Source organism: Neodiprion virginianus, chromosome 2 (genome assembly GCF_021901495.1).
Source record: "Neodiprion virginianus isolate iyNeoVirg1 chromosome 2, iyNeoVirg1.1, whole genome shotgun sequence".
Lineage (NCBI taxonomy): Eukaryota > Metazoa > Arthropoda > Insecta > Hymenoptera > Diprionidae > Neodiprion > Neodiprion virginianus.
In genome coordinates this window covers 10,174,631-10,187,512 of record NC_060878.1, presented here as the reverse complement: position 1 = coordinate 10,187,512, position 12,882 = coordinate 10,174,631, and the positions used below count along the sequence as shown (strand labels likewise).

General features: G+C 37.6%; 1 protein-coding gene across 4 annotated transcripts in view; it reads right to left on the bottom strand.

Annotated features, from left to right (window-relative positions):
- LOC124298928 (secreted protein PRY1-like) overlaps positions 1 to 12,882 on the bottom strand; it is a 56,343-nt gene that overhangs the window by 28,918 nt on the left and 14,543 nt on the right. Inside the window, exon 1 of one of the 4 annotated variants that reach the window (XM_046751606.1) lies at positions 3,786 to 4,623. The exons of the other annotated variants lie outside the window; for them this stretch is intronic. Coding sequence (XP_046607562.1) covers positions 3,786 to 3,820 — 35 coding nt within the window. The 5' untranslated portion in view covers positions 3,821 to 4,623. Of the gene's footprint in view, positions 1 to 3,785; positions 4,624 to 12,882 lie in introns of those variants that run through there. 4 annotated transcript variants of the gene reach the window in all.

Here is a 12,882-nt window from a genome sequence, read left to right as displayed (position 1 = left end):
TTCAATAAGATAAAACGTATCGCAGCACCCAGGCTGACCTTAACGCGGTTATCTTTAGTCAGCTTCCGGGAAACGAGGCTCTTCCACGTAATCTGTAGTTTTTTCTCCTGTCAGGACGCCGAAGTGCATTACAGACGTATTTTTACGAACGTTAGGAGTAAAATTCTGTCATGAAATTCAGTCGCGTCTTGTTTTATCACCGGTCGAATTTGGTACTCGAACCGTGTTACGTTATTTTTATTTTTTATCAATTTTTCAACGAGTTACGGTTTCGTTTCTTATTGTTTATCGTGCGGAAATATACGCTGCGTGAAGTTTGCGGTACCGAGATATGAAATAAATAAATAAATAAGTAAAATACGCGGCCATAATTATTGCTTTTGATAAGCGAATATACAAATTACTTGAACCGTAATTGCGAAGGAAGGAAAAACGTATTTAACGAGATCTGTTGTTAGTTTAGAAAAAATAAGAAAATGTGACAAGTAGGTTGAAAATTTATAAAATCGTTGCGTTATTCCCAGAGAAACGGTTCTATCCAGACGTTGATTTTGGATCTAAAGCATTTTATTTCTTCTGTTTTATAATTCTTCTTACTCCTTTTCTTCTCGACCCAAAAATGAGTTGTTTCGAGTCAAAGAAAGACAGAGTTTCTAATTCTAATCTATTCGTATACGCATTTAGATGAAATAAGACGATAAATGCGGTATTTTCGCCTCATTAATTCTCCTGAGGAAAAGAATAGACTCATTTTGTTTTCTTACCGCACTAGGCGCCAGACTCTACTTATAAATACTTGTGGATGGTAAAATAGATTTTCATTCATTTTCTATACGTTTCCACTTTCGACCTCGAAGATGTTGGAAGGAAATTAAAACGCAATCCGAATTTCAGTACAATAAAATTGATCAGATGCAGTAAATTATATATCGTTAATATAAAAAAATAACAATTAAACGTTATAAAGCAAAAAAGTAAATCCAAAGTCAAATAAATACCCATAAACAGTTCGATTAGTTAACAAATTGGCGACATAATTGAATATTTAAGTGAAGTTTCGAAGCTGTAAAATATTTCCGCTAATAAAGTCGAGACTCTATAATATATATATACATATATACATATATGTGTGTGTGTACAAGTGTCGTGAGTTTCGTCTTCCGGAACAAATTTTCTCCGTTATCTAACCAGGAGACAGCTGCTGATGTTATTTTTATTGTCATGCAATTTTACGAAAGCGTATCATTTTTACGTCGCGTTCATTTATAATCCGAGTGACAATTGCAGGTGCAGAAATCCGATACTCTAAGATTATGTTCCAAGATATTCGTCAAGGGTTATTTGCAACGGATAATTTGCAGTCTCTTTTATTCAACGTACACAGGAAACTGAGACAGATTGATTTTTATAGAAATTGAATGAAATGAAAGAAACTGAATGAAAACAAAATAATAATAATAACAACAATAATAATAAATGTTTGAAAAGTGATGGTCAGTTTGACGAAAGTTTACTTTACAATATTGCTTATTTAATTAGTCACAAGGTGTACTTTGAAGTGAACATCTAAGTGTTGCGATAAATTTTAAACCTCGTACTGATTTTTAACCTCCACAAGTTACGAAGGTCTAAAACAACGTATCAAGAATCTTTGAAAAAACAAATCGTCGAATGAATAACTAAATAATTCCAAGCACTGCCATTGCCGTTGCGTAAATGAACGAACGAATGAATAATTCTATACTTCACAGTTTCTGACAAATTTCAGACAGCAAATGAATAATTGAAAAGTGCATAATCTCCAAGCTCGTTAACATACAGTTTTCTAAACAACAAAACAAGAATCATTTATATATATATATGTTCGAAATGATTTTACACAAAACTCCAAGTTTAGTAAGGAAGAAAATATTGTTCGATAACTCTTCTAGGTTTTAGTGATAAGTTTTTCGTTAAAGGTATTAACGGATGGAAGTGAGTGTAAGGTACCCGAGCTTCCAGGAATTCCTTACTGTCTCGGTCGAGCAGCCTAAAAACCATAGCGCTATACTTAAAACCACCGTTTCCTCTAATCCTCATCTCCTCTGCACCGTTCCGCTCGTTTCCTGCACCGCAACGCAGCGGCAAATCTCGTCTCGAAAGATCTCTTAAAGCTTGGCGGATTGCGGATGAAATCCGGAGCCTGAATTGAGGCTTCATTCGGATTCGGTAAAATTTTGAGAAGATTCAACCCGGTTTCGTAGTTAAATTCCAGACGGGTAAAAAGTATTTCGGTGATAACCGCGCGTGCCGTTTGCTCAGATAATGAAAAAACGCGATACAACAAAGGCTTGGAAAGTTTCACTTACTCTTTGAATTTTGTCGAGTGAAAATTGAGTCACTCCGACACGAGTGTGATTTTACTACGGAAAATCTAGAAATAATGTTTGGAAAATCAGAGAACTCTTTAAATCTTTTTTCCAATCAAATCACTCGCTTTTCTCCAATCAATTTGTAGAAAAAAAGATTCAGATAATTGGAAAGCACTGCAAAGTTTCTTGGGTAAAATCTCATTCTTGTCAGCATGACTTGGTTTTCACTCAACAAAATTTAGAGAGTAAGCTAATCTAGTTATTAGATATAATCAAAAAAGAACCCCGTGAAGTGGGATTTTTTTTTTTTCTTTTATCGTTTAATTCCAAACTCACATACCTCGTTACGTCGGCAAGTTTACAAAGAAACGATATTATTCTATCATTTTGCCAGGGAAAAATCCAAATTGATTGTCTGATTTTGATTGAAAATAAGCTCATTTTAATCGCAAATACATTCTCCTTAGACTGTGTGTGTTAAATAAATATGCAACAATAATAATTAATTTTTTTTTTCCATACGTTGTTAATAATAGCTGAGTTTTTATGGTTAGAATTTAGTATTTGAATTTTGTTCCTGAATAACGGAGATTTTTGTTTTTAAATTGTACTCAACTTCATGCGGTTAACGGAAAGAATGAGAAGAGAAGATTTTACTGAAAACTGCAGGAAAAGAAGGACACATGTTGGTTTTTGGTAAATAATACTTATGCAAAGTATATTTTTTGCTGTAAATGTAGCAGATTTTAATCTGCACAAAATAGTTTTCACTGTTTTTAGAGTGAATCATGCATTTTACGAAGTATATTTTAACAAAAAACGTGATATGTCTCCCTTTTCCTGCAGCTTCGAGTAAATTCTGTTATTCAAATACAAGTTTTTTTAAAACCCTTTCAGTCGCACATTTTTCAACCAAAAATTCTGCCCTGAACTTTATTACTCGGGGTTTCTGGAGTCGCTGATCACGAATCCGAAGTCAGAATTTGATAATTTCTAAATCCACGATGGCGGATCCCATATGACGAAAATAAAATCGTAAAAACTATCAAGATTCGATGTTTCTAGCCGAAACTTGTTACTCCGGTGTTTTCGGTGTTACACGAAGTAGCAATAAGGCTACACTGATAAAAATTTCTGCACAGAACTTCCTACACCGTATTGAAACCTTTATTCGTACCAAATTCAATAAGTCTACTAAACAATTAAGTGAATTCAAAGTCGCTGCAACGAATTTGCAAATTTGCAGCCTGATTTCGCAATTTGACAGTTCTTCCGTACAGTAAAAGTGTAACAAATCCAATAATAATTTTTAACAGCTTACAACATGGAAATTTTCGAGATAGAAAGCTGAGCTTAAACCTTCGTTCATTCAAGTTTTTTTTTGTTTTTTTGTTTTTTTTCACCTCATTCTCTCATTCACCCTTAAAGACCCACCTCACTGAGTAGGATCTGCCAGCCTTGGACGTCATGGCGCCCTTCGAATAGCGTGGATCAAGCTCGTATCGATTTTCCTATGGTGGTGGCTTCCCCTAAGTCACCCTCAGCGCCCGTTTTACGCTCTATTCGAAAGAGACCATCCTCTTGAAGCTCGTGAGACGCCGGCAATCGATACCTCGCGGTGCCAGAAGCTTGCGAGCTTTCCCGCACAACTAGCTTTTTCTGCACCGTGGTTTGTATATTTTTTTTTTCTCTCCTTCTTTATTTTATCGAAAAAGAGTTCGAGACCTCCGGCAATAATCTTTTTATACTTTTATTGTTATCCCCGGTTGAAAATTCCTGCGCTTTTTACGACCCCGAGAGTCGAACAGTGACGTTCACTGAATTTTTAACCTCCACTAAAGTCACGTTTTTTCTACCGTATGCCGGTGTTGGTTAAAATTTGTCAACATTCAACAGCCGCATCGCTTCTCTCAGCTTTCGTCTCAATTTATCAACTTTCATTTACACTCTGTCCACTCGAATTCCGTACCACTTGATGTTTTCCTGTCGAAGGTGACCAGAATACTCGTATTGTGTACCAAAGCGCGATCGAATGTGACTTTGGGCAGTGTTTCTTCGTCCCGTGTTATAATAGAATTGAAAATTTGCTCCGTAGACACAAGTTTCAAGTTTAAAGTAAAATCAGTGTCATGAAGCGTTAAAGTAACTTGTTTGTCTCCTTCGTCTTCTCCTTCTTCTCTCAACTATACTTCCTACAATTATTTCGACCACAGCGTTTCGACAGCTTCGTAAAAACGAGCGAAAACTGAATTCGTTATAACTAATTGTGCAACTAAGAAGAAAATAAAAAAATAAAAAAAAGAAAACAAACGTAGAAAAAATTATCGTTTCCGGATTGTAACAACGTCTTTTTCGTTTTCACGCACCTTCGCACAGTCCGCATACACAAGACACGTTACACGTACAAATATTGGCTAAAAAAATATCAGGCCAAGATTTTTCAGTAATGTTCGCACGCCGTCGAATTGGTGCACGGTTATCGATCGCGTTGCGGTATGTTTCACGCGTTTTATACTACGGAAAAACGCAACGACTTTGATAATTCTGCCGCAATACAATGAGTGGATAATTACGTATGATACGCAATTTCACACCGCTGCTTGCGGAATTATTTCGCGTTCAAGCTGCCAGCTAACACTCCACCGAAAACTCGAGCACCCGTAGATTCTTGTCCGCACTCTTCGACGGTCTCGCGTCGACTGACAGCCGCACTGAACACGCTCCCTCTGATAACGTGATCCAGGTGTTACGGTCACGACGAAGTCGAAGACGCTTCCTCCGAGTGGCTTCGATAAGCGAACAGGACCCAAGGATTTTCAGGAATAAATATTTCGGAAGTAAAATTTAAACACAAGTTGATCGTATTCGAAAAAATAATTTCTCGCACTTTTTGAATAATACTATTCGATTCCTAATCCCATAGGATCTTATTTAGTTTCTAAAGTTAATATTTTTTTTGTTTTATCATTTTCTGTAGTCGAAGAATTTATCCTTGCGATATTTATTGTCATTTCATATTCGAAAGAATAATTTCTCGCAGATTTTGAATGAAATTACTTGATTCCTAATCCTGTAAAATATTATTTAGTTGCTGAAGTTATTGGTTTTTTTTTTTTTTTTATTTATTTACTTTCCGTTCCATCATATTCTGTATTTAGAATTCATCTTTGCGGTATTTATTGTCTTGTCATCATCGAAAGAATAATTTTTCGCAGCTTTTAAATGAAATTATTTGATTCCAAATCCTGTAGACTATAATTTGGTTTCTAAAGCTATTATTTTTTTTTTTTTTCTTCAATCGTTTCCTGTAATTAGAATTTGTCCTTGCGATATTAATTTTCTTGTCTTTTGCTCTGAATCGTACATGCAGGATGAATATTCATCACAGTTTATCAATGATTTCGTACTATATAGACGGAAAGAGAATTTGTCGGAGTACTTTCCAAATTTGATTTTTCATTTAAAAAATCATTAATTATAAATTACTATTAGTGTAATAGTCAGTGTTTCTTTTTTTCTTCACAAGTACAGCGTCTTTCTACTAAAGAAAAAAAATAAATAAATATCTTTGGACTAGCCAAATATACTATATATATATATATATATATTTATTTTTTTGCGCAATATTGTAGTACCTTTACATCGATACGTCGCATTAGATTTGAAAGCATCACTGCGGTAAGGAATTTGCAAAAAAAAAAAAAAACAATTAGCGTTACAAATATTCACAGTTCATCGATAATCGATTCAATTTTCAAGGATATAAATCATGAGAACCAGTTAATCTTACCACAGATTCTTCAGCCAGAGAAAATAATTCCACGCTCATCAGATCAGGGTCCAAGAATTTCCGTAACTCGCCTCAGTTTTTTCGTCATCACGACAATTATTGACGGCATATTGTACGCTGATGAATAAATTGCAATTTCTCAGTCAAATGATTCGATCATCATGAGATTTCCAAGTCGATCGCGGAACGAATTTAAATTATCTACGATATATATTTTTCTTTAAAATAAAATAAGGTGTCTATTAAACGTTATACTGAGAAAATTTGAACGAATCGTTTACCTTGAAGAATTGTCATATCTGAATGAGCGCAATTTTTTTGTTTCAAAATTAATTTCTCCCAAGAGTTCGGTGAAATTGTTCATTTTCATCATTTTCTTTTTTTTCTTCGATGCATACATTACGTATCAAATTTTTCAGAATAAATTTTAATATTTATCTCGTACACACACACACACACACACACACACACACATATATATATATATTACAGAGATTTCAACGGAGTAAAGCTCTCAACAGTTCAGGTGAGACTCTGTTTCCATTATTGCTTGTGCATTTTCGAGATTATTTTTAAAGATTCCTTACGGTTACGAGCGTCCGACTGACAGCTGTGCCTTGTCCGTGGAACCCGCATTCTATTCCTCTATACGTATATGCATACATATGTGTATACGTAAGGCGTGTGTGGGATATAGTGCATATAACGAGTAAATGCACCGCATAGTCCGCAGGGTCTAGAGGAATCGAGAAAGGCGGTTCGAGCATTTCAAGTGCATTATATTTATATGTGTGCGTATGTAGGTGTATATATATATATATATGACAACTAAAAGTACGCCGAGACCACCAAAGATCTTCGAAATCCATCCTCCGCGTTGAATTCATTCATCGAGAGAACTGCTTCTCGTATATGCAGTTCTATATTTAAATCATATCATTCGGAGCTCCTGAGATCCCGTCGTAGCTATTTCATTTCCATTATAATTGTCAAATATTATAATATAAGCTAATTAGCAGGAATTTTTCCAAATGTAATTTTATATGCACGTAGTGCGATAAATTTTTGACGTCGTGAATGCATAATTTTTCTCATACCGTTGTTGATGTAAGAAAATTGTCTTATTATTGTAAAAGTATCGACCATGATTGAGCCATGACAAAATGCAAGAGGGAAATTTTTTATCACCACTATCTGATCGTGCGAACAATGCGAACGATTATTATGGCCGATTAATCATAACTTGATTTGATGTGAATTTACCAGCGTGAATTACGAACGAACGAAACAAAACCGTTGCAGCATCTGCATATCGACCACAATGTCTGAACCAAAAATTTTCAATGAGTAACAAAACTCCCTGCACTAGCGTGAGAGTTGAAATTGAATAAAATATTTGCAGGAAATGCAGCAATGTCACGGACGAGAGTATTTAATTGTCACTTCGTCGTTGCAGTTGCGCGTTGTAGAGTGGAGAGAAAGTCGAAAGGAGGAAGAATGAAAATGAACTGCTAAAAAAAAAAAAAAAAAAAAACACACACACACACAACGGTTCGCATGATTCACGAATTTCGTTCACGAATTGCATATGGGTGCGGGTGCAACGCGAGTGCAAACATCGCTGGGGAGGAAAAATGTTCCAGACGGTGGTGCAGACGGAACGAAAAAAAAAAAAAAAAAAAAGAAGCGAGCTATGCGTGTAAGTTAATTTCCAAACGCGCTTCATCTTGTGCTTCTTTTGGCTCATATAGTCCATAAAGCTCCCGCGAAACAAACCACGTAAAGCACGTGTCTGCATTATATTTTTACCCCTCAAACCAAGTCGACCAGCATTTTCGAGGGCCGAAATCCAACCAGACGAGTCTTTCCTTACGCTGATGTATAACTTCCTTTTGGACTCTGCATTACTTACAGTCGTTCAAAATCTTCGAGTTATACCGCAGTGAGAAAAGCAATCGAAATTGTACTTAGAAAATTGAGGAATTCCGATTTGTCGAAGCGTGACGGAACAAAGGTATTATTATTAAGTATTAAATTATATTACCTGAACAAAAATTATGAAGTAACAGTTTCAGAGGAGTAGCTGAAGATGAGAGAGTAGAATCTCAGAAAAAAAAAAACTTTGCTAATTTCAATACCAAAAGGTGCACTACCGGTTTTTGAATTCCGAAAGATCGTTTTGTTTCTCAAAGAATCTTTAAAAAATTGCTTGACAATGATTTTATTCTCATCAAAGCGACAGATTTCGTTTTTAAAATTTTCTTACCAACTGAGGAGGTTGATGAATAATCGGTAAGAAATGAATCTTTTGCGAAGAAAATGAAATAAATTATTCATTAAAATTGAAGGAACTGAGATCGAAGCAATTTGAACGAAACTATTCGAATTTCGTACTTATACCACAGCATCCTGAGATGAATTCGTCAATATTCAAGCAATAGTTTCGCTCATTGAATGATTGGTCATTGCTGTTGACTCTGCTGTGATACATCATCGGTAAAACCCCCAAATCGGGACGAGGCTTTACAGAGTCTCGGGTTGACTGGAATGCGAGTCTTGCTTCTTGCGAAGTTAACTGTACTTTCCCTCAACGCAGAACGAGAAGCTGGTTCAGAGTATAGCCGGCTGGTACACAAAACCGTCCGATACTTGGTTCGCTGTGTATTTCTCCGTGTGTGTAAGAATTGGCGTAGTACCTTGCACCGATTGTGTAAACGCTGACTTGAGCGGTACTACGCGTATGGAAACCATCAGGTCCGAATAATGCCGTTAAGAGGGTAGCCTATCACATCTCAATGACTTTTTTTTAATAATTTTTGTCGAATTTTTTTTAAACATAACAGAGGAAGTTGTAAAATAATGTAAAAAAAAATTTTTTGTTCGTTTTTTATGGTAAATCTCGCAGGTCTGGTCGCCTGAAGTTACTTCTATTCGAATCTGGCTGACACGGTATCTCAACTTTAAAGCATTCGAAAGTAAAAAAAAGTACACTTGTCGGGTAACTTCAAGCGGCCACACCGGCAAGATTTACCATAAGAAACAAACAGATAAATTTTCTGTGTTACTTTACAACTTTCTCTTTTACGTGTAAAATATTGTACATTTTTAAATAAATTTTACTATAAAAAAAAAAAAAAAAAAAAAAAATGTCATTGAACGCTGAGACTACCCCCTTAAGGGGATGGCCTGATCGATCTTTGACGCCTATATCTTCATTATATATCTTTTTCCAAGTATCGCAAAGCTGAAAAAAGTCTTAACAGCATGATTCTGTCTATAATTCTGAAGAAAAACACTCCAACGCATTTTTATTTTAGGAAAAAATAAAGAAATGGAGTGTTTTTGTTCAGAAACGCGTGCAGAATCATGCTGACAAGTCCTTTTTCACGTTTGCGATACGTGGGGTTAGATATTTGAAGATACAGACGTCAACGTTGAGATCGACCACTTTCTTAAATCATCCTCGATCCGGATTCAAGCTGTGTCACCATATGTGCGCATATTTCTCGGCGCGGTGCTTACCGTATCAACACACCCTTCACCGTCTCCCGAAAAGGACGTTATCATAAGGGAGCTATGAAAGCTTCGAGCCCTGCTAGAATCGCTTTCTTACTGCGACCTTATGGCCCGTGTATTTTTCCCGCAAACAAATATAAACCACGTTTGGGTTTCGAAGTAATGCGTTACCGAAATGGGAAAAGTCTGCCAGAGCATCCAAGACATGTAGCAGGCGGAAGGCAGTCTGTCTGAACGAAGCACATTGGACGTAGTTCATTTCGTCATACTGAGAACACGAAAGGATGTCGAACGAGTTCAAACTGTCGTAGTCCTTTTTGTTTCGTCGTTAAATCCAGTTAGAAGATTCTGAATGCACAGATACAACGATCTATTTTGGTCTCCAAGCAATTTGGAACGGGTTCGACCTAACGAACCTGATCAATTGTTATACGTCTTATTTTTCCGAGAGTGAAACCTACATGCACGGAATGTAAAAATTAGTCGAGTGACGTAACTGCGTACGCGTACAACACCGTATTACTGGGTGGTCAGGGATTACCATTCAGTGAAGAGCTGAAGAATTATCGAGGTTTCGGTGAAGCGTGTTCATCGGACAAGGATTTTTTAGTATTTTTCTCACTACGACGACGGTACGTCACGTCACGCTCGATTCACTGTTTACTGTACCAATAAAATGAACTGCAAAGAACATACGGACCCAGTACCCCTGACAAAAGAGTTGGCATACCTTAGCCTAATTACGGAGTTGGTTATAAATGACAAACGTCAAAGCTTAAACATGCTTAGCGATAGCTGCATTGATCACGCTTGTCTCATTATCGTCTCAAACCAGCTTGAATAAGGTACTCTGACATGAAAACACTTCTAGCCATGCACAGGGTAAACTCGTTGGAAGACCCCACCATGCTGTGCCCTAAAAGTAAGACGATGCTGCACAGTCATCAAGGAATTCATGATTCCTGATTGGAAGTTAAACATTTTTTAACGGTGCCAGGCGTAAATCCACCATTCGCTTCATGTCCCACCAGAGGGTTAATCCTGTGTATACGTCACTTGTATGTTCGGCATATCATTCGGCTGTTAGCCGCACCCATTCTTTAAAATGTTTATCAGACTGACGTGCGGACACAACCGCACCCACCTATAGCAATTACTTGATCAGTACGTTATTGTTAGTTTCTTGTAGTGTAGGTGACCACTGATCAAGATCGAAATATAGTTATTAGTAATGTTTTCGACCGTCCAGAATATGATTGTTGACTTTCTGTTCACCTATTCTCACGGACAGTCTAGTAACGATCCGTTATTGTATCCGTCAAATGCCTCGTGACCTAGGTTCATCTCGTGGCTAAAGTTGTTCGAAAGAAACTCGAACGTTCGGGGTTAATTGGTAAGGACCCCAATAATCCCGGACGTGGAGCACGATCGTATAATCGAAGATAGTTATTCCCAGGCCGGAGATTATCCTCATTTCCCGCGAATAATAAGTGAGTCATGCCCCATCTGTCGAAGCTTTCAGCTGTGTCGCCCTCGAGCAATACAACTTCCCGTTCAAGTCGATCCTTTGTGCAGTTCATCAACGTCGTCAACAGCATCATCGATTTCTAGGAGGGTGAGTGATCACGCGAATACAACCGATGTTTCCTCTTCAGTTACACACAGCTGCTTATTCTCGAAAGTAGGAGTACACATAAAACGTCACGATCCAATGGTATCGCAAAATAAATCGATCCTGCTGCTGATGAGCCTGATAGATTGGGGCCGGGAGCATGCGAATGGATAAGTTGAGTAACTGTCCGAAGAAATGCACTGCCAGCGAATGATACTATTGGGTCGAAGTTATCCAGGAGAAGCATCAACGCTGTGATGGAACTAGATGAAGAAAAGTCGCCTCACAATCAGTCTGATGACCCATGCAGATACAGATACCTACCCATAACGTTATCCCTTTGTCCTGTTACATTATACTTCATGGCCTCGGGCCAGTCTAGCCTCACCTTTTCTCCTGCCAACTTCAGTTTCCATATCGCCAATGATCTTCTCTAGACTATGTAGTGAGCTCGAAGGTGCAGCGGCCACGTCGACTCTGATATACCACGACAAAAGCTCACCTTTTCACCGTATTGAAAGAACTGTGTACCCTGGCAGACTGCGCAATTCCTTCGTGCGAAATTATCTTCTCATCTCAACAGGATACGCAAAAGTTCATGGAAACAACAATTCACACAGTGCAGCGCAGGGTATGGTGTTCATTATAGTAAGCCATTGTACATGTTTTGCCGCTGACGGTGCGTCGCATAAACCCATTTGTGCTTATCGCGTCCTCTTGGGAGGGCTGATCGTTAAACGTTTGTAATAATCAAGAGCCATTAAGATGATTGGCGTTTTTTTATTTGAATTTATTGAACTAAAGCGGTGTAAATGCCTCCATAAAAATAATCCATCCTTGTGGGAGTCGCTGCAGCCAGCGACTGGCTATTAACGGTAATAAGTTTCAATTGATTGTTGCTTTTTTCCGATAGAAACTAATGATAATCACTGACGCAAACAGCCCTCTCCTGCAATATCGAGCATCTGGTACGCTGTAATCTGCACTTTCGTAACCTATTGGCCGTAGTGATTTGTCATAGTCGGTTATTCACGAGCACACGTTGAAAGGCTGGAACAACTTATAAACTGCGTAATATCTTTTTCGGTTTTTGTTTGTTATACACTTTCTGCGTACATATTTACAATCTCGAATTTTTTGCTCCAAACAGAATAACAAGTTTGAAAGTTCGGTTGGATGCGGTTGAAAAAAGCAATTACCAGTGGAGAATGCGGCGAATTGAGTTTCTGATACAACAATTTAAAAGGAAGTTACAGGATCGATTCAACGGGTTTATAACAACAGTACGTAGTTTCGCACGCCGGTATTAAAGGCAACTTTCAAAAACAAATGACTATTATGGTAAAATATAACGAGACGTACGTTGGGTAATAAATCGATTACGCAACGCCATATCCGCCTAAAGGCAAAGGCGCGTTCATGCAGGTGCAGTACCACGAGATATTCCCGCTTGTAGAAAGGTTACTCTCGTACAGACGGGCAGCTTTGTTCGCGTGAGATTCTGATACAAGATACCTTTTGTACCGCTTATACCGGGACACGACAGACTCCGAGACCTACTTAACTCGTTCTCCGGTTAATTTAGTATCGTAATGTGTATCAATGCACTTCCA